Genomic DNA, 19,659 nt, shown 5'->3' with positions numbered 1-19,659 from the left:
TACTGATAGACTGAATTTTTTCATCCACTTGCAATCTTTTGAACTCCCAATCTGCTGTTTCTCAAATTACAACTTTCGCAAATTAGGTTTATTTAGGGTTTTGTTAAGGCTAACTGCAGATTAAATTTAATTGATGGACTTGCTCTGTAAATCTGTTAATCTTTTGGCTTACTGCAACAGATCTATTATGTTTTGGGCATATTGGGGTAAATCCATTAAATGTTATCCTAATTGGGGTGAATTTTCTAATCAGCTAATTTTATAAATGAAATTAGAGTAAGTTTGCTCTTTGAACTTATTTTGAATTTAAAAAATCGGATTCTGTTTAACTCACTCTTGGATGGTATGAATGATACAGTGCTCAAACTTATGATCTGTTGTTATCAAATCATAACCTGTACAGATTAAATATGCTTAGTATAATGTTTTTATCTAACTGAGGGCTACATTTGCTATTTGTGGGATTTGTTGTTGTAAATATTTTTGACTGACTGGGATAATTTGCTAGTACACTGATTTTGTTGACAAAATTGGAGTAAGGTGGCTTTTGGAACTATGTCCAAATTTCCAATTTCAAAAATCAGTTAATTGAAGTTTTGCCCAACAATATTTCTTGAAAGAACAATATGGTATGAATGATAATATTGTTTGAACATGTGCTCTGCTATAGCTCAACTTTAAGTTCTATGGAGCAGACTCAATACATTCTTTTTTTAATTTTTAAATGGTATCGTATTCTACTGATATGATACATTTTATTTTCCACTGGTCATTGTTCAAATCTCAAATCCGTGAGGCATGGTTGTCAAACACAAGCTTCTACAATTTGACTTACTTAGGTTACATTTTTGCTAATCAAGGACTACAGCAGCTTAATCCTGGATTCACTGCTGTAAATCTGCTACTTTTTGTACTTATTTGTTTGTTTTCCAATTGTATGATTTTTATTTGTGAAATTTATGTAAACTTACCTCAGGAAAGTATGTGGAATTTATGTTGAGTTTCAAAAGCGAGTTGAAACGAAGTTAAGGTTATCTTTTACTCATTAGGCTTTGGATTTTTATGTTTTAAATTTTTTTTTTGTGGAGATCCTGTGGTCTAGATGTCATGATCAACCGGTGTCTATTCTGTCAAATATAGTTGAGGTACACAACTAGAGGGCTTGCAAGGTTGCTCTAGTAGCTTATCACATTATTAGATGGTTATACGACCTTACATGTTTTCGGTATTAATGTTTGAGAGAGTGGTTATCCTTTATTTTTCTAGTTGCATCACATGTAGCTAGGTGCATATGTATGCACAAACCCTCACATATAGAGGTACAATTTCAAAGGTCAGTGAGCTTTGCATTGTCAGATCAGGGATATATAATTTACGTACAAAGATCAGCACACTTTGTATTGTAAGATTAACTTAATATTATTTCTATGCATTTTTTTTTGCTGCCATTAAATTTAATATATGTTCAGGGTATATTGCTAGCTCGAATCCTTGAGAATGTTTTAGCATGAGTTTTTGTTGTCAATTACAATTAAATGTTTCTATTGCAGGTGGATTCACTTTTGAACAAAGAAACATGTACACTTGAAGACCTCTTTGATGAAGAAGAAATTATTCAAGAATGCAAGGGTCTCAACAATCGTCTTATTAATTTGTAAATTTTTAGAACCTGCTCTTGAGATGAAGAAACTCTAAATGTTATGTGTTAGTCACTTGATATGTTTTCCTAATATGTGAATCCATTGGGTAAAATGTTTTTATTGTTCTTTTGGGTGTTGTTGATTGAGAATATTGTCATATAAGTCACTGAAAGCTTGGTAATGTGAGTCTTTCTCTATGTACTTGGACGGTTAGAAAGTAATAGTGAAACAATAGATTTTTAAATTTTTTTTAAGCAAGTCAATTTCAGATATTGAATTAATTTACAACTAAAGGCAAGTATGCTAAATGACCTATGATAGTTGAATTTAAAAGAGACAAAATATTGTTAGAGCGTAGGCTATATAGATATATAAATGTTTTGTAAGAGAGTGCTTAAAGGAATGACTAGAGGAATTGAATTTCCCTTTGGGGATGCTTTATCTTGTGAAACAACTCAATAATGGAAAGGAGAGATTATAATGTCTTGGAAAATCCAAAGTTGATCAAGATAACTGCGAAGGAGAACTTGTTACATTACAGCCAACAAGGGTTTTCTAAAACAGTAAGACAATTTTAACAAAGAAGGAATTATACACCCACAATTCAAAATATTACTAAGAAAGATCAACCCTTGGAACCTAAAAACCAGTTTTTCTCTGAGTTTCTGGGATGGCAAATTTATTTCCAGATTTTGGGGATACCTATTAAAATAATATATAAAAATAAATATTTAAAAAGAAATTAATTATAAAAAGCAGTAAGTTGCAATTTATCATTTATGGAAACATTATGTGTAAAGGAAGCTTGAATTTATACAAAGTTGTAATGATGTACAACATTCTACATCAAATATACCAAATCAAATATCTTCATTTGTAGCTTTTGTGGAAGTTGTACCATTGACCAAAGCTCCACTGTCAAGAGTTTGTACAATCATCTTTTGTACTGTCTGATGACTTAATGTCGGCCATGTTGTAAACAATCTGAATAAATGAAGCAGTCACCGGTGAGGAGGGACCTCAAAGAGATCAATCTGGACCGGTCAGCAAGAGTAAACACAATGAAATTACAACGATATGATGGAGGCAATGCAGAACATATTGATTTATTTCATGAAAATTGATTACATCCAACCGGTAACAACCGGGTTACAGCATAACCGGCTCACAGGCCTGATAGAACATACAAAATAGGTCACAACCGGGACCTTGAATCTTAAGATCTATTTTCTACGCCCAGTCTCGCTACTTGATTCTTCGATTGATTACATTCTAATGCCCAATTACAATTATATATACGATCCAAATTTGCAACACTGTCCTCACTGAATTCTGGTTCATGATACTCGTGAAGATTTGTAATGTTAAACACAGGTGAAATACTCAGACTATTCCGTAACTCCACTTCATATGCTTTTCTAGAATTGAACTTCCTCAAAATCTTGCAAGGTCCAAACTTCTTCATCTGCAATTTCTTATAAGTTCCAACCGGGAATATTTCTTTTCTCAGATATACCATCACTCCATCGCCAACTTCAAATTCCTTATGTCTCCTCTTCTCATCTACCTTCTCTTTATACTTGCTGTTCATGTCCTCCAAATGCTGTTTAACCTGAATATGCAAGACTGCCATGTGATGCAAAATCTTCTGCTTTTGAACATCTCCTGTCTTCACTGCTAATATCTCTTAATTCGGATATACCTCTACGATGCACTCCGGTAACAATCTCAAAAGGTGTTCTTCCGGTACTCCCATTTACTGAATTGTTGTAGGCAAACTCTGCTTGTGCAAGGATCAAATCCCAACTTCCGGTTTTATCTCCAACTAAACATCTCAACAAATTTCCCTAACTCCGGTTAACTACTTCTGTCTGTCCATCAGTCTGTGGATGAAAAGTAGAACTGAACTTCAAATCTGTCTTCATCTTCTTCCAAAGTGTTCTAAAAAAATAGCCAACAATCTTAGTGTCTCTGTTTGAAACTATGCTCTTAGGTAATCCATGCAATCTCACCACTTGAAAAATAGGTCTGCTACATGTAATGCATTTGATGTCTTCTTACAAGGTATGAAATGAGCCATCTTCGAGAATCTATCCACTATCACAAATATAGAATCATTCTCTCTTGGTGTTTTAGGCAATCCAAGTACAAAATCAATATTTATATCCTCCCAAGGTCTTACCAATACTGTCAAAGGTTTATACAATCCCACATTCTGACTACTACCCTTTGCAACTTGACAAACTTTACAACTTTGCACATAGTTTTTAACATCCTTATGAATCTGGGGCCAAAAGTACTGCTCACTCACCAATGCTACTGTTTTGTCAATACCAAAATATCCAGCTAATCCGCCACTGTGTTTCTCCTTTATTAGATTCTCCCTCATGGAAATCTTAGGTATGCACAACTGAACTCCTCTGAATAACATCCCATCCTGAATGAAGTAATTTAACCACTTGCTTCTATCTACCATAACCAGTTCTCTACATGTTTTCCAAGGTTCTGCAAAATTCGGATCATCATCATACAAAGTCTTCAATTCTTCAAATCCTAATACTGTCACTCTCATCTTTGTCAACAAATTCCTTCTCCTACTCAATGCATCAACAACTTTGTTAGATTTTCCACTTCTATGCTTTAACCCAAAGGTGTAACTCTGCAAGAATCCTACTCATCTCATATGTCTCTGATTCAACTTACTCTGACTGTTCAAATATTGCAAAGCTTGATGATTTGTATACAACACAAGCTCCTTAGGCAACATGTAATGTCTCCACTTCTTCAAGGCTTGAACTATGGCATAATACTCCTGATCATACACTAAATGATCTTACCTCTCCAATGCTTTCCGGTGTAGGCTACTCAACAATTGCTTTCACTTTCTCAGGGTCCATCTTCAAACCATCCTCAGATATCACAAATCCCAAATAGACTAACTTATCCTTAAGGAAAGTACACTTCTTGATATTGATTAGCAACTTTTCATCTCTCAACCTCTGCAAAACTTGTCTCAATTGCAACAAATGCTTCTCTTTTGTCTTAATCAGAATGTCATCCAAATATACAATAACAAACTTACCCAAAAATTTCTTCAATACCTCATTCATCAGCCTCATGAAAGTACTCAGTGCATTAGTTAACCCAAAAGGCATCACCAACCATTCATACAGTCCTTCATTTGTCTTAAATGCTGTATTCCACTCATCTCCTTCTCTGATCTTGATCTGATGATATCCACTCTTCAAATCTATCTTTGTAAAGTATTTTGCTCCACTCAAATAGTCCATTATGTCATCCATCCTAGGCAAAGGAAACCGGTATTTCACTGTGATCTTGTTTTTATTGCTCTGGAATCAGTACACATTCTCCACTCTCCATTCTTCTTAAGTGCTAATACTGCTGGTATTGCACAAGGGCTTAGACTTTCCTTGATCAAACCTTTCTTCAACAATTCCTTCACTTGTCTATTCCGTTCTTCATTCTCTGCCGGTGTCTATCGGTGTGCAACTTTGTTAGGCAAACTAGCTCCGGGAACCAAGTCCATGCAATGACTAATACTTCTCACAAGTGGCAATCCATTAGGTACATTATCTGAATTGATGTCTTCATATTCTGTCAGTAAATCTTTTATCTCTTCCGGTTGTTCTCCTTCTGGTTCCGGTTTCTCAGTCTTAGGAATTAAGGCAAAACACACATTCTCATGTCTCAATCCATCCAGGAATTTCCTTCCATCTACCAAACAGATTCTAGCATTCGTACAAACTTCATTCTTCAAAGGTTCTTCCAAAGGCAACAAGGTTTGCTTCATCCCATTGGCCACAATAGTGTATGTATTCTTCCTCCCATCATGCATTGCTTGTCTCTTAAATTGCCAAGGTCTACCCAATAAAAGATGACAAATATCCATAGGCATAATATCACACAAGACTTCATCATGATAATTCCCAATTTTCAATTTCACCAAACATTGCTCACTTACTAACAACTTATGTTCATCCTGAATCCATGCTATCTGATAAGGCTTAGGGTGTTTCAATATTTCCAAATTCAACTTATTCACCATCTCTTCTGAAATAAGATTATCTGAACTACCACTATCAATAACAACTTTACAACACTTATCGGATACCTTACATCTGGTCTTGAACAAATTCTTCCTCTACAAGGGCTCTCCATCTCCTCCGGTATGACACAAAGCTCTCCTCATCATCAACAGTCCTCCATCTTCCGGTTTATTGTCTGAACCGGTGGGGTTTTCTTCCACCACTGTTGCTCTTTCGGTATTCTCTGTCTTCTTACACTCGAAAGCACGATGTCCTTCTCCTTCACACTTATAGCAAGTCCCTCCGAATGTTCTCTTGTCCGGTCTTCCAAAATTCTCATTCCAGTAGCCATCCGGTTCTCTCCTCCGATAGAAATTTCTGTCATCTTTCTAATATGAATTTCCTTCTTTGTTCACTTCCTTGTCCTTGTTCACTTTTGTATAGGTTCCTCTACGTCCGGTATATTCTCTTCCTCCTTGAAATCTTCCTCCCGTAAACCTTCCACCTCTGCCTCTGCTCATGTCTTTTGTTTAGTTTCTCTTTTGCCTTTAGGGCATACTAGTAAGCCTCTTCAACACTCTCCAATTTGATCAAACTGAGTTCATCTTGTATAGACATCCGCAATCCATTCAAATATCTTGCAACTTGTTCAACTTCATCATCAACATGTCCGGATATGATGTTCAACTTGTAAAATGCTTCGGTGTATTCCTTCACACTAGATTCCTTCTGTCTCAAATTCTGCAATTTTCGGAACAGGCTCACTTGATAATCAACTGGCATAAACTTTGACTTCAACTTAGCAATCATCCGATCCCATGTTTTAATCTTCTCTTTACCTCCTCTCTGTCTATCAACTTGCAAATGCTCCCACCAAAGAGATGCATGATCTTTCAACCGGGTACTGACATATTTCACCTTCCTTTCTTCTACAGTGTTTTCAAAATCAAAATATTTCTCCATCTCTGAGATCCAATCTATCAATTCATCCGAATCCAACTTCCCATCATATTCCGGTGGGGTAAAATGAGGTTTAGTATTTGCCCTACTCAAAACCCTCAAAAACCTTTCCTCATCCGGATCAACCGTCGGTGGGTTTACTTGTTCTGCTGGGGCTTCTTCTCCTTCATCTTCACTTACATCTTCAATATGTCGGCCTCTTCTCTGGGCTGTCTCCACGGCTTCCAACCGGGCTGCTATACGTCGCAACATTTCCATCACCGCAGGGTTTGCATTACCACGCGCTCTACCATTCCTATTTCCTCTTCGCACCATCGTTCATGCCGGTCCTCTGCAGTTGTAGGTCGGATCCACAATCCGCCACCCTACAACAAAATCTCAGGACACGCAAACCTACGGAACAAAAACTCGCTCTGATACCGCTTGAAGCAGTCACCGGTTAGGAGGGACCTCAAAGAGATCAATCCGGACCGGTCAGCAAGAGTAAACACAACGAAAACACAAAGATATGATGGAGGCAATGCAAAACAGATTGATTTATTTCATGAAAATTGATTACATCCAACCGATAACAATCGAGTTATAGCATAATTGGCTCACAGGCCTGGTAGAACATACAAAATAGGTCACAACTGAGACCTTGAATCTTAAGATCTATCTTCTACGCCTAGTCTCGCTACTTGATTCTTCGATTGATTACATTCTAATGCGCAATTACAATTATATATACGATCCAAATGATTCGGTCGGCCCAAAAAGGGATCAAAACCCGAAGAACAAGACCTAACGTGTAAAATCAACAAGGTCGGCCTCCGCCAAGAGATTCCTCCGGAAAATCCAAAGGATGAAGTGTAGATCGCGGGAAACGGTTGGCCACATGCCAAGGAGCATCGGGATCAACGCTCAAGGCTTCGCAAGCTTCGGAAGGGGTTTCGGTAGATCACCAAAATAGGTCCAGGCAACCGGTAACATGAAACTGTCAACCGGTAACAAGAAACTGTCAAGGAAAACGATAGCGATATCTTGCCGGAAAATGATCCAAATGCGATGCAGTCTGGAAATAAGAAAGATGATCAAGTTTTCAAGTAGAATCCAACTCCATAGGATCCGGTGAGCCAAAACCGGGACACACAAAGAAATGCTGAAACTGCAAACAGAAAGAAAATGTTTTTGGTTGATGCAAGATTGCTATGAACCAGGGATGCTTCTGCATCAATTAATTCTGGCACTAGTTCTGTTGTTGCTGTTTTTAAAGATAGTGATATTTGTTAATGACATTAGATTTTCACAATCCGTAATGCTGATGATTTGCTGTTTCTGGATTCGATTGTGTGAGAGTTTTTGAATCAACGTTTCGGAGCACACTCTGTGATGCACTCTTACTTCCTGATGATGGATCACAGAGTGTGATCTGAAATGTTGATGCAAACACTCTCACACAATCAAATCCAGAAACAGCAAATCATCAAACATATTTGTTGCCATTCAACACCTAAAAAGAGTGTAGCAGGCTCCAACATTATCATTAAACGAATAAAAGTAGATGCACTAATGCAAACCAAAATTTGACTGGGCTGTGCTACAATATCAGCCAGGAGCTTCATTATGTTCCTAGGTAAAGTATTCACTAGTGAATACAACTTGCAAAGAGGTCCATAACAAGCTGCATTGCCATTGTACATATACCAGAGATCCAATTATTTTTGCTAAGAGCATCATATTTACTTTCAAAACTATTTTATTGTAACGATAGTAGCATTACTCAGAATTGAGATTGACTCAAGAATGCAAAAGTATAAATGGAATTCAATTTGGCACAAACCAAAGCCTTTTTTTTTCTGCTTTGTAAAACTGAAGCAGAGTTTTGGGGGTAGCACTGCCCTGCCCCCGGCACCGAACCCAAATTAAAGCTTTCATGGTGCATGGTCTCTTTTTTTGTGCTTTCAATGTTTTATGTTATATTACCTTTTTTTGAATATTTTGCAGCTAAGTTACTGGTCTTGGTATTGGTTCGGTTTTTGGTTTGCAGGTTTGGTCAAATTTTTTTTGGGGGTATGGATTACTCCATACAAAAACATATAAAAATTACATATGTAAGGCTTTTTTAATACATAATAAATAAATGTAGTAAAATAAAAAATGTATCTGATATCTATTTATATATGTATAAATAAAAAATAAAAAATATAATAATACTATTGAATATTAATATAAGTAAAGCTGATGATAGAGTTCACTGGCACTTTCTTATGGTGATAATGAGGAAATTTGGATTTAATAAATCATGGTTGGAGGTTATCTATGCATGCATTTCTACTCGTTTCTTGGTTGTGGTTTATGGCTCAATGTGTGGTTTCTTTGAAGCCACAAATGAACTACAACAAGGGGATCCATTGTTTCCGTTTTTGTTTGTCGTTATGGCTGAGGCAATGGGACGTTATTTTAAACAGTTGATGGCTGCTAATCTCTGGAATGTAATTAAGGTTGTGGATGGTATCGATCCCATTACACATGCTCAGTTTGCCAATGATGCAATGTTGTTCAGAGAGGCTACATTAAGGGAGGCATAAGTGATCAAAATGGCACTGGATAAATATTCATTGACATCAGCTCAGACATTAAATAACGAGAAATCAAATATTTTTTTCTTCAACACAAAGAAGGTGATGCAAAAAAATTTCACCAATTTGTTGGGATTCTCCAATAGTTCTTCCTTCCAAGCACCTTGGGGCTGAAGAAAACACACACACTTATACTGAGAGGGGGTGAATCAGTATAATACAAACTGTTTTAATTTATAATTTTAACAATCTTAGAGCAATGAACAAAGCATCCACACAATTGAGATCTAACAAAAGGAACACAAGATCCACACACGATTTTATGTGGAATCCCTTGTGGGAGAAAACCACGACAAAATATTGCTTTTATAAAGAACTTCTTACAACTTTGTAGGCACCAAACTAATGGAAATATTGTCATCGATGCCAAGAATAATAGGAGCTTGCTATCATAAGATGTCAAACTATATTGTTGAAATGTTGATATTATCAAAGAGACTAATAATGTATATCTTGTTGAGGCTAAAGGCATGCATATCACGTTAAGTCACACAGATTACTTACGTGAGACAGTGATCCATACATATAAGTTTATAACAATTCAGCAATCAATATGATTAAGACAGTGTTTAAGATTATCGCTTGTAGACAGTGATCCGATGACAATGACCAAAACATGGGAAAGCATTCATCCAAATATGGACAGCGACTCTGTGTATGTATTATATATAATAAAGAAAGAAGCAGCAACTTAATATGAGAAGCAGTTCAGTCTAATAAAGCCGACTTCCTCACAGGTCCATGTAATGCACAACAATGACAATCATTAGTGTTATTGGATATGAGCAGCAGTGAGACTTATGGAGAACAGCGACTCATGTTTAATGACAAAGTCGACTAAAACTAAAAAGTAAAGGCAGCGACTTGATAAATAGAAGATGGCGACTTCATGATCAATATAACCGACTCTATTTTCTGAGTAATTAATATCATAGTGATTCATCAATGAAACAAGCAGCGCTGTGTCAGCAAATTAAGCCAAATAATTATGATACGACAGTGGTTCATTAAAGATGGAAGTGATTCAATGAAAGAATAGTAAAAAAAATGAAAGGGAGCTTCTGTAATAAAGAACAATAAGTCGATGATGGAGTATATTGTCCACTTCACTAACTAATGCATGACAGATTAACAAAGCTGATCACATAGATGAGTTTTGAGCAGCAATAAGTGATACACATCAATTCATCAAGTTACAGATATCTAATGAGCAGCGATGATGTATACATGAAACTTGAAAGCAATTAACGTATGAAGTAATATGCAGCAATGGGTATGCCCAATGTGGCCTGATACTTAAGTGACTTCATTTGTTCTAAATCAGTAAAAGATTTTATACGAATAAAGTTTATTTATGAAGAGCAGAGATGGACAACAATAAATGATTTAGAAGAGCCGGCAAATAACTAATATACATAAAATAGCAACTGCATAGTTATTCTCTGTGTCTGAAGACGTGGGCAAAGATGGAAGATTCAAAAAGATTTTAAGCGATCCTTGAATGTTGCTATTCATTCGTGGGTGTTGTATGGAGCTACAGTCGTTATGGTTCATAGAAGGCACTTTCATGGTGACTGTTGATTCTGAGCCATGAATTCGTAATCCCTGCTGAGATTACATGAGAACAAAACGATATAGAGTGACGCCACTGCAAATACGTCCTTAATATTGTTGGCTCCGAAGAATTTCATAAAGTGGAAAGCAGGAATATATCGTATCAATATGATGCAAATTAATTGGTTTTAGAGACTATGTTATTAAGGGAATGTTTTAATAATATAACAATGGTTATACCAAAGAAAAGACAAGGAGTTAGTAAAGAAACAATGATACGATCTGATAAGGAAGACATGGCATTTGATTTCACAATAATTGAAAATATACGTGGCCAAAGAATGAACAAAACACTTGGTCTATTCAAGATAACAACTCATTATGATTAAAAAAAAGAATATCTTGTTAATATCCAGAAGGTGTGAATTAGAAAGATGACCAATTATATGTGTTTATTCATATTAATTACAAGACATTAAAAAGGTGTAAAGGGTGCGATTAAGAAGCAAGAATAAAAGTAATATTCATTTAAAAGATTTTCATCATTTAGAGATGCGACTAGTTGTGGAAAGAGTCATGTAAAATTCCCTAACCGGTGCTTGTTCAAGATAAAATGGATTCTTATTTTCACAGCACAACCAATTATAATGAATGTTTTCATGCAGCTCTAATTTGGAATAGCAGACGTGGATAATTCTTATGCCTATTATACATATAGTATCTTAACCCAATTTGAATACATAGCAGATGTGAATTATTATTATCCACAAACATTATACATTCCGTAAGAGCAAGGAGAGAAATATCTGTTGTAGTGCACCAGATAATATAACCGCGATTGCTGTGCCGAACTTCATGCACCACCAAACTTGAAGTAGAAGACTCCAAGCCTGCGGTAACTGCCTCTGACTTTACCAGAAATCGTAGATCATCCAATCGCATTTCCGGAGTGTTTGATGCTCGGAATAATGGCTTCACAGTCACATTGCTTCCAACTTCCGCGAGATTTAACTGGCCCGATGCCTCACTACGGGGACTCCCGTCTCAAGCCCTCCTTCCATTTCGTTTCCTCTAGTCGATGCTGGCACGATACACCGCTGCGGAGATCACCGTTCAACCCTAAACCCATCTTCGAATTGCCTAGCACGGGTGCGTTACGGTGCGGAATCCTCTTTCGCAGTCTATCTGCTACGTATACGACAAACACGTTGCACCTTCGAAGCTGTCACTTTCCATACCCACAAGACCAGTAGGCCAGCTAATAGCTGACGAAAGGTTATGTGCCTTGTGGTGAGCAATCACCAGTTTCGATTCTTCTTCCCATGCATACCTCAAAAGCTTACGCCATGCCATTTTATTCACCGTCGAAGTAGTTGTATGAACTACCGTTATTCATAACGCGTTAACAAAATAAGTTAACAATATTAATTATTTATATTAATCCTCAAATTAGATTATTAATATAAAAAATAATTAATATTATGTCATTTTTATTTTCATGGTTTATTTATTTATTTGGGGAACATTACAAGTCATACCTCTGACGAAGGGGTATGCTGAAGATATAACTAATCTATCAGAATCATTTTGGGTTGTAAGTGTGGAGAAATATAGTGTGTGTGTCGAAGATATACCATATATATGAAAATGAATATGCAGGTTAAAGATTTAGAAGAACATTTGTATGAAAGTGAAGGCAGATTTTTGAGTATATTGTAGCAGATATAGAAGAAGATTATGCAGCAGATATAGAAGAAGATTATGCAGATTTAAAGGTAGATTTGTAGAGTTTATGACAGAAATATAAGTGCAGATTGGAGAATAGATTGGAAAGGATTTTATGAGGGAATTGTGATCTGTCTTGTGGCAGATTTATTGTTACCATAATGGCAGTTTGAATAAGAGAGTTTGTGGAAGAAAAGGATATCCATCATTTGATGTAGAAGCAACATTGTCAAGGTGGAAAAACAGATTTAAGTGAAGTGGGTTGGTGCTCATGAATTCTGAAGTGGGAGTTGGTGCTTCTAGTGGGTTGGTGCTCACAAAATTCAGATTTGGGAGTTGGTGCTTCCAGTGGGTAGGTGCTCACAAATTCAGAAGTGGGAGTTGGTGCTTCTAGTGGGTTGGCCCTCACAAAATCAGATTTGGGAGTTGTTGCTTCCAGTGGGTTGGTACTCACAAACAGTGTTAGGGGTTGGTGCCTCTAGTAGGTTGGTGCCTACAAATATTGTAAAAGAAGAAATTTATAAAAACATTAATTTGCCGTGGTTTTCTCCTGTAAGGGTTTCCACGTATATATCTTGTGTTCTACTTGTGTTCATATTAGTTAAATCACATATGAATATTGATATCTTGTGTGTTACTTGTGTTCATATTAGTTGTTTTAATTCCTTCTTCAAAAGAGCCCCTTCTCTAGGGTCGGCCCACTTAGCATAACATAAATAAATTTATTATTGCATTAAAATATCCTAAAGCAGGCCAACCATATGGTAGGTTGCATTGATTTGTTTTTATCCCTATGTATATATATCTGCTCCTCATTTCCCTTTGACATCAATGTCAACATTCCAATAGGGGCTCCACTCTTTGGCAGAATGTGTAAAATTGCTCATTGGGAAGATACTCTGAGAAATTGTAGAAATAAGACTGTGGCTTGGAGAAACTAATGGATTTCGTTGGCAGGGAGGATCCTCATAATATAATTATTTTTATTGGTAGTATTGATTTACGTAATGTCCCGCTTTTGGAGGACAAGCAAAGCAATATCTTGTGGGAGGGATCCAATGAAGGAAAAAAGATCCTGTTAATTTAGTGGGAGCAAGCTTGCCTTCCAAAGGAAGATGGGGGAGCGGATCTACATAGAATGGAAATGCAAAATTTGGCCCTAGGGGTGAAACTGGCTTGGAAAATGTACAGGGAGCCTAGAAAACTTGGTGGAGAATTTTACAAAAACGTATCTGGATTACTCAGACTCGAGTAGGATTTTAACTCTTGCCAATTCTCAAGGTGGTTCTATTGTCTGGAAATTCTTGTGGGATAGCAAAAGAATATTAAAAGATCATTTAACCTGGAAAGTGAATAATGGAAAATGGGCAGATTTTTGGTGTGATTCATGGAATGACAAGATACTGATTAAAGATGTGATGGGCCTGGTCAATTGGATTGACACAGTCATAGGATTGTTTGGATGAAGCGTAGCTAATTATGTGGGGAAAGATGCATCAGGAGTTGGAGAGTGCTATCAACAGATGGATGTCTTTGTGTTCTCGATTCTAGGGGAGGCTAAAAAGATTTTGTTAGAATCATTAGACCAGCGTAGGATTATGCTTTCAGAGAGGGAGGATGAGATCATATGTTGTGGCTCGAAATCTAGGGAGAATTTAGTCAAAACTAGATATGCTATTCATAAGGCACAAAGGTTGGTTGTTGGTTGGCTGTTAAAAGGGGATTTTTCCAAAGGTAGGCGCTTTCCTTTGGACTGCTCTACATAAATGTATTTTGACTGGGGATAGACTAACTAGAATGGGCTTTTAAGGGTGAATATATGCACCATGTGCAGGGCTGATAGTGAATCTTCCAACCACCTTTTTCTATCTTGTCCTTTTGCATCAAAGTTTTGGGATTGGCTCCGACAGTCACTTGGTTGGGTGTCCTTGAGGCAAGGGGGACTTTAAGAGTTCTTGCAAAGATGGCCAAATAGGAGAAAACATGCTATTTGGGGAGACATTTGGCTTGTGGCTCCCTCAATGCTTGTGTGGCATGTATGGAAGGAGAGGAACAAAAGAGTATTCTATGAGCAAAGTTTGAGACCAAGAAGGTGATTGGCAAGATCGAAGATGGCATCTGTGAAGTTGTGAATGCCGATTGACATGTTGGTTCCAAAACTCATTTCACAGGTTGAGATTATGAGATTTAGAAGAAATGGGGAAAATTAAAAGCATCACTAGGAAACATAATGAATAAAACAAAGACAAGAAGAGACCAAATGGGTTGCTACCAAGAAAGGAAGGGTAAAACTCAATTTCGATTGGGTGGCAAAAGGAATTCCAAGGCCGGTTGGGGTGGGATGCATTATTAGAAATGATAATGGAGAATGCATATGCGCCCTATCGTGAAAATTGGGTGTTACAAAGAATAGCAAGTTGGAAATGGAAGCATTGCATTGTGGGCTTTGGCTGTGTGGATAAAGGGCTGAAGGGAGTTGGCATTGAAGGAGATTCTCAGGTATGCATCAATGCATTATGCAAAACAAACATTCAGAATTAGAAACTGAGACCTTGGGTTGATTAAGATATTGGGCAATCTGGATAAATTAGAAGATTTTACAATTTTCCATGTATATAGGGAAGCAAATTGTGTGGTTGATCTTTTGGCCAACCATGGTGCATTGCTGGAAAGGTTTGAGAAAGTTTGTGGCTCCTTGCCTTCATGGTCAGATTTGGAGGAATTAGTGACAAAGGAAAAAGGATCACAAAAATGACATTCAAATGGATTGCAAACAATTGGGTTTGCTGATTTCTTGAGGGGTTGATAGGATGGGGTCACATTTTGAATAAGGAGCAGGGATCAATTGTGATGTACACTGATAATGCAATGATGGAACATGACAAAGGCATCAAATTCTTTGATGGATGGGCACGGGTTGCCGTTGTGTGGTCAAGAATGAGAAGTGATCATGGGAAGATGATATGATGAGAATTTGTACAAATGACTTGGGTTATCAAGGAGATAAATGCACAACATTTGGCGATGATGCTTGTCATTCCATCTTGTGTACAAAAATTGATATTTGTTGGCATATTGAGTCTAATCTACTTTTGGATAGTGTTTTTATCCCAATGCATCTTTGGTTTCTATGCTATGACTTGGGCAGTGTTGCTAACACAGGGAAGTGTGAGGTAGTGTTTGGAATCGCTGGTACGAAGGATGGTGAGCTAGGTTGATAAGACTTTTGGATGGCGGTTCTTTTTGGTGGAATGGTTTGGTTCAGATTGATCGTATGATGTTGGGGATTAAATAGAGGTGGGATACACTCAAACGACATACTACAATGGCAAACTACTTTGGAGTTTTGTGCAACTGCGTAGAGGAATTGGATGATGAGAAGATTGCTAGTATATTCAGATATCGCGATGAACTCGTGAAGGAGGCAATAAAGAATGTGGTGGGTGCTTTAATGTGGGTGCATGGCCATGTGCATGACGACCAGGTTTATGAGGCCTTCATCACCGTAGTAGGGCAGACTCTTGAAGATAGCCTTTGGGGCATTAGGTTCAACAAATTTTTGATTGTCCTTAAAAACTATGTCTCAGTTTTGGAGGTGATTGATCACATCCAGGTGAAGCTGATCTTTGGGTTGCTAGTTGGTTTATTTGTCTTGGAGGTTGCTGGCAAGAAAGGAAAGATGAAGAAAGCTTAGAGCTTGTTTAGGAGAGGAATAAACAAGAATAATATGGAGGATTTTTCGAGCTTTCCTGGGAGACAGTGAGGATCTGTTTACTAAAGAGCAATTGTCTAGGGTGTCTCAAGTCAGTGCTGGGATTAGTTTCATTCTGCACAAATTTTTGTAATGGTTGTGTTTGTAATCTTATATATTTAATAGAGGGAGCTACCCTTTTTGGTAACGCTTACCAAAAAAATAAAAATAGAAATACAAGCTATAACTATATTCATATTAGTAATAATAATATTTATTATATTTAATATTAATCTATTTCTATATCGAGCACCTAACGAATTTTGCCCTTCGTCGAGAAATGGGACTTCATGTTCACTATTAGTGGTCAAGCCTATAAATATCCTCTCGGCTGATTGATCAAAGTGATCATGGAACTAATGATATTGATATATTTAAAATAACTTAACAGTTAACATTAATTATTAGTACTAGAGCGAGCAAGGGTAGAAGTAGTAGCATGGCAGGTAATTTGATATCCAGTATGTCGCTTCAAACCCCTTTGCAATTGCATTTGTTGAGCCCAAGCATGACATGAGCCCTGTTGTTGTAAATAGTGACCTTATCAAACTAGTTAGCTTTTGGCATACCTACAGATAGTCCTATTGACATTACTTAAGTTCCAACTTAGGGACTTTTAGGGTTTTGTCATACCTCATGTGGTTGAGACATGCGTCCTCACTTTGTGAGACACTTGGTCCATTTACACTTGCCACATGCTCACACAATTGTCAAATGAGTTCACAAGTCTCCCATGTTTGGAGGATTAGTCAGTTGTTGTATCCAACTTTTCTACCTCATCTACCTTGCTATATATGCAAGGCTCTCTATGTACATTGCTTACACTCATTGTAAATGATAGATATTGCTATTTATGCTAATTTGGTTTCACTTGTAGGTGGTCGTGCATTCTGATTTTGGCTCAATCCCAACATGGTATTAGAGTAGTGATTGCGCGTTCCTTCTCGCATCTAAGTGATTCTGCACATAGCTCTGTCATGAGAATGTTATTGAGTCAAATCATCATCACCATTGAGTTTGGAAATTCCGTGAAATGGAGAAGCACCCTTCGTTTTGCAAAAAACGGTTTTTATCCCTATATTTTTTAGAGGCAATTTTTTTTGTTGTTGTAAAATCACAAGTTTAGTAGGCTTGGATGCCATAGTTGCAAAAGTTTTTTGGCCTATAGGCTGATTTGTGGCAATATCTAGTAGAATTTTGGTTGCTCACAAGATCTCGTTCTGACTTGCATTCAGTGCAAGGAAAGGTCAAATGTTGGAATTTCATCTGGCATTATTTGTAGGGGTATACCTATGATTTCATGTGAGTAGGTCGAAATCTCCTTCATTTGTAAGCAAACATAACTGAACAAAGTTGGTGGTTGCTCCAAATTTTATGGTCTCATGGTCTCTCCATTGGGCAACAAATGCATTGCACATGAGGGCGATGTGATCAATCATTAAAAAAAGGCCAATTTGAAGTCGTATTTTTCAAGCAACATATGGACATCTTTGTCTTGCATGTTGCGTTCAACAAGATTCAATTCTCTAGTTTCTGAGTAAATAAAAAGGCTTTTATTTGTTTATTTATTTTCTGTCACATGTTTAGCAAATTGTTTAGAAGTTTTAACTAGTTGGCTTACCCATGCCCTTCATAGTCCATGACATTTCTTTTTGCCTCTATACATATGACCTCCATAGACCTGCACACTTCACATCTCTATAGGTGTACAATAGGGGAAAGTGCCATTTTGTAGTTTCCTATGTTACTTTACAAGCTTTGGCATTCAATGCCTTGGAAGCAACATTTAGTTTGTTGCCAAGGCATCCACCATCTTATGTGTATTAATATTCACTGTCATCCAATGCTTTTTCACTTTCAGGTAGTGTTCACTCTTAAAGCTCAATTACTCTGTATTATCAAAGGCAACAAAAAAACGTTTGTTGTTTATCTTTCGTTTGCCTTATTGAGAAAGCAAATAGTTAGTGTTCCATGGCCGTTGGAGATGGGGGGATGGGTTTTGGGGATTGGGGGACAAAGGGCCTAAGTTTGGGGACAATGGGGGGACGACGGCTAGGGGGTGGTGGTGCTGATATAGTTATACATATACTTATAGTACTTGAAAAACTAGTTGTGAGAAGATGCATAATAGTATAAGAATTACATTTCAAATGAAACTATAGGAAATTAGTAAAATACTAAAATACTAAAATACTAAATAGCAAAATTTGAAATACTAAATCTAAATACGAAGATTTCTTGAATGTATAAAATTTGACAAATGAAACGGTCAAATTGGAGATTTCTATTATATCAAAAATATGAATATCTGATATGAGATATCACAAAGTCTCTAAAGATGATTACATGATACATCATTACGATGAGTAGCAAATAGCAATAGCATTACAAAAGACAAAATGCCAAAATTTCAAAACTCAAAATTTAGTGAAGGGAGGCCTCTAATCATCTGCAAGTGCAAACTCCTCATCACTAGAACTTTTGGACTCCCCACGATCAATATCCCTCAAGCTTACACCAACCAGCCCTACATTTGAAGTGGTAGGATCATCCTCATCAATTTGTGATGGCTCCTCAAGCTCTACATCGCATTGTGCTGCTGGACTCTCCTTGTACACAAGTGTCTTGCGGTACATGCGACGCAAAGCACTATGTACAGCCAGAAGCTTCTCTGCTCTCGTAGAGCTAAGTCTGTTCCTCTTAAGAGAGTGGATGAAGCTATATCTACACCAATTCCTCTTAGCAGCTGAAGAAATGGAAACCTGGGATAGTAGACGAATGGCTAGAGTGGTGGTCAAAGATTTCAGGCCATGACAATTCCACCACAAAAGTGGGTCCTCCTATGCCATAGTTTCTATATCCATCTTTGCTGCATTTGAAAAGCCTCAAGAGTGGCAAATTTTGTCTACTCAGTGCGAATTGTGCTAGCATCTCTGGAATTAAATATCTTCTCTATGCACATAAAGAAACCCGCCTTCACCTCATCATCGTGAATCGATGTCACTCTACCCGGTCTAGCCTTGTAGCACTTAGGGTTCAAGGCATAGGCAGCCATATGCAAAGGAGTGTTTAGCTTGTCCCATCTGCACTGAATGATTGGTTGGATGTGCTCATTTTAGAATGCTAGAGTGGGGTCCTTCACTCGCACAACAACCCTCATCTAGTCAAGCATAGAGTCGATGCACTCATATGCCTCTCCAAGGTTAATCCCCATCCGCATATCTGATGACTTGGAATACTGGAGAAATGTATTTCGCATTAGTCCAAAACACATCACTCTTCACTATCTCATTCACCTTTCTCCCTTGCTTTGTCTTGGCCTCAACCCACCTATTTCACTCTGGAGTCATAACCATGAGTTG

The 19,659-nt window shown here is 37.3% G+C and overlaps 1 protein-coding gene across 1 annotated transcript in view; it reads left to right on the top strand.

The window, feature by feature from the left end:
* Positions 1–19,659, top strand: part of LOC131068458 (uncharacterized) — a 191,677-nt gene that overhangs the window by 20,636 nt on the left and 151,382 nt on the right. The window contains exon 2 of the mRNA XM_058003640.2: positions 1,551–1,654. Coding sequence (XP_057859623.1) covers positions 1,551–1,654 — 104 coding nt within the window. The remainder of the gene's footprint in view (positions 1–1,550; positions 1,655–19,659) is intronic.

This window comes from Cryptomeria japonica, chromosome 9, assembly GCF_030272615.1.
Source record: "Cryptomeria japonica chromosome 9, Sugi_1.0, whole genome shotgun sequence".
In the NCBI taxonomy this organism is placed as follows: domain Eukaryota; kingdom Viridiplantae; phylum Streptophyta; class Pinopsida; order Cupressales; family Cupressaceae; genus Cryptomeria; species Cryptomeria japonica.
The sequence above is the reverse complement of the archived record's forward strand: the minus strand, read 5'-3'. Positions and strand labels throughout refer to the sequence as shown.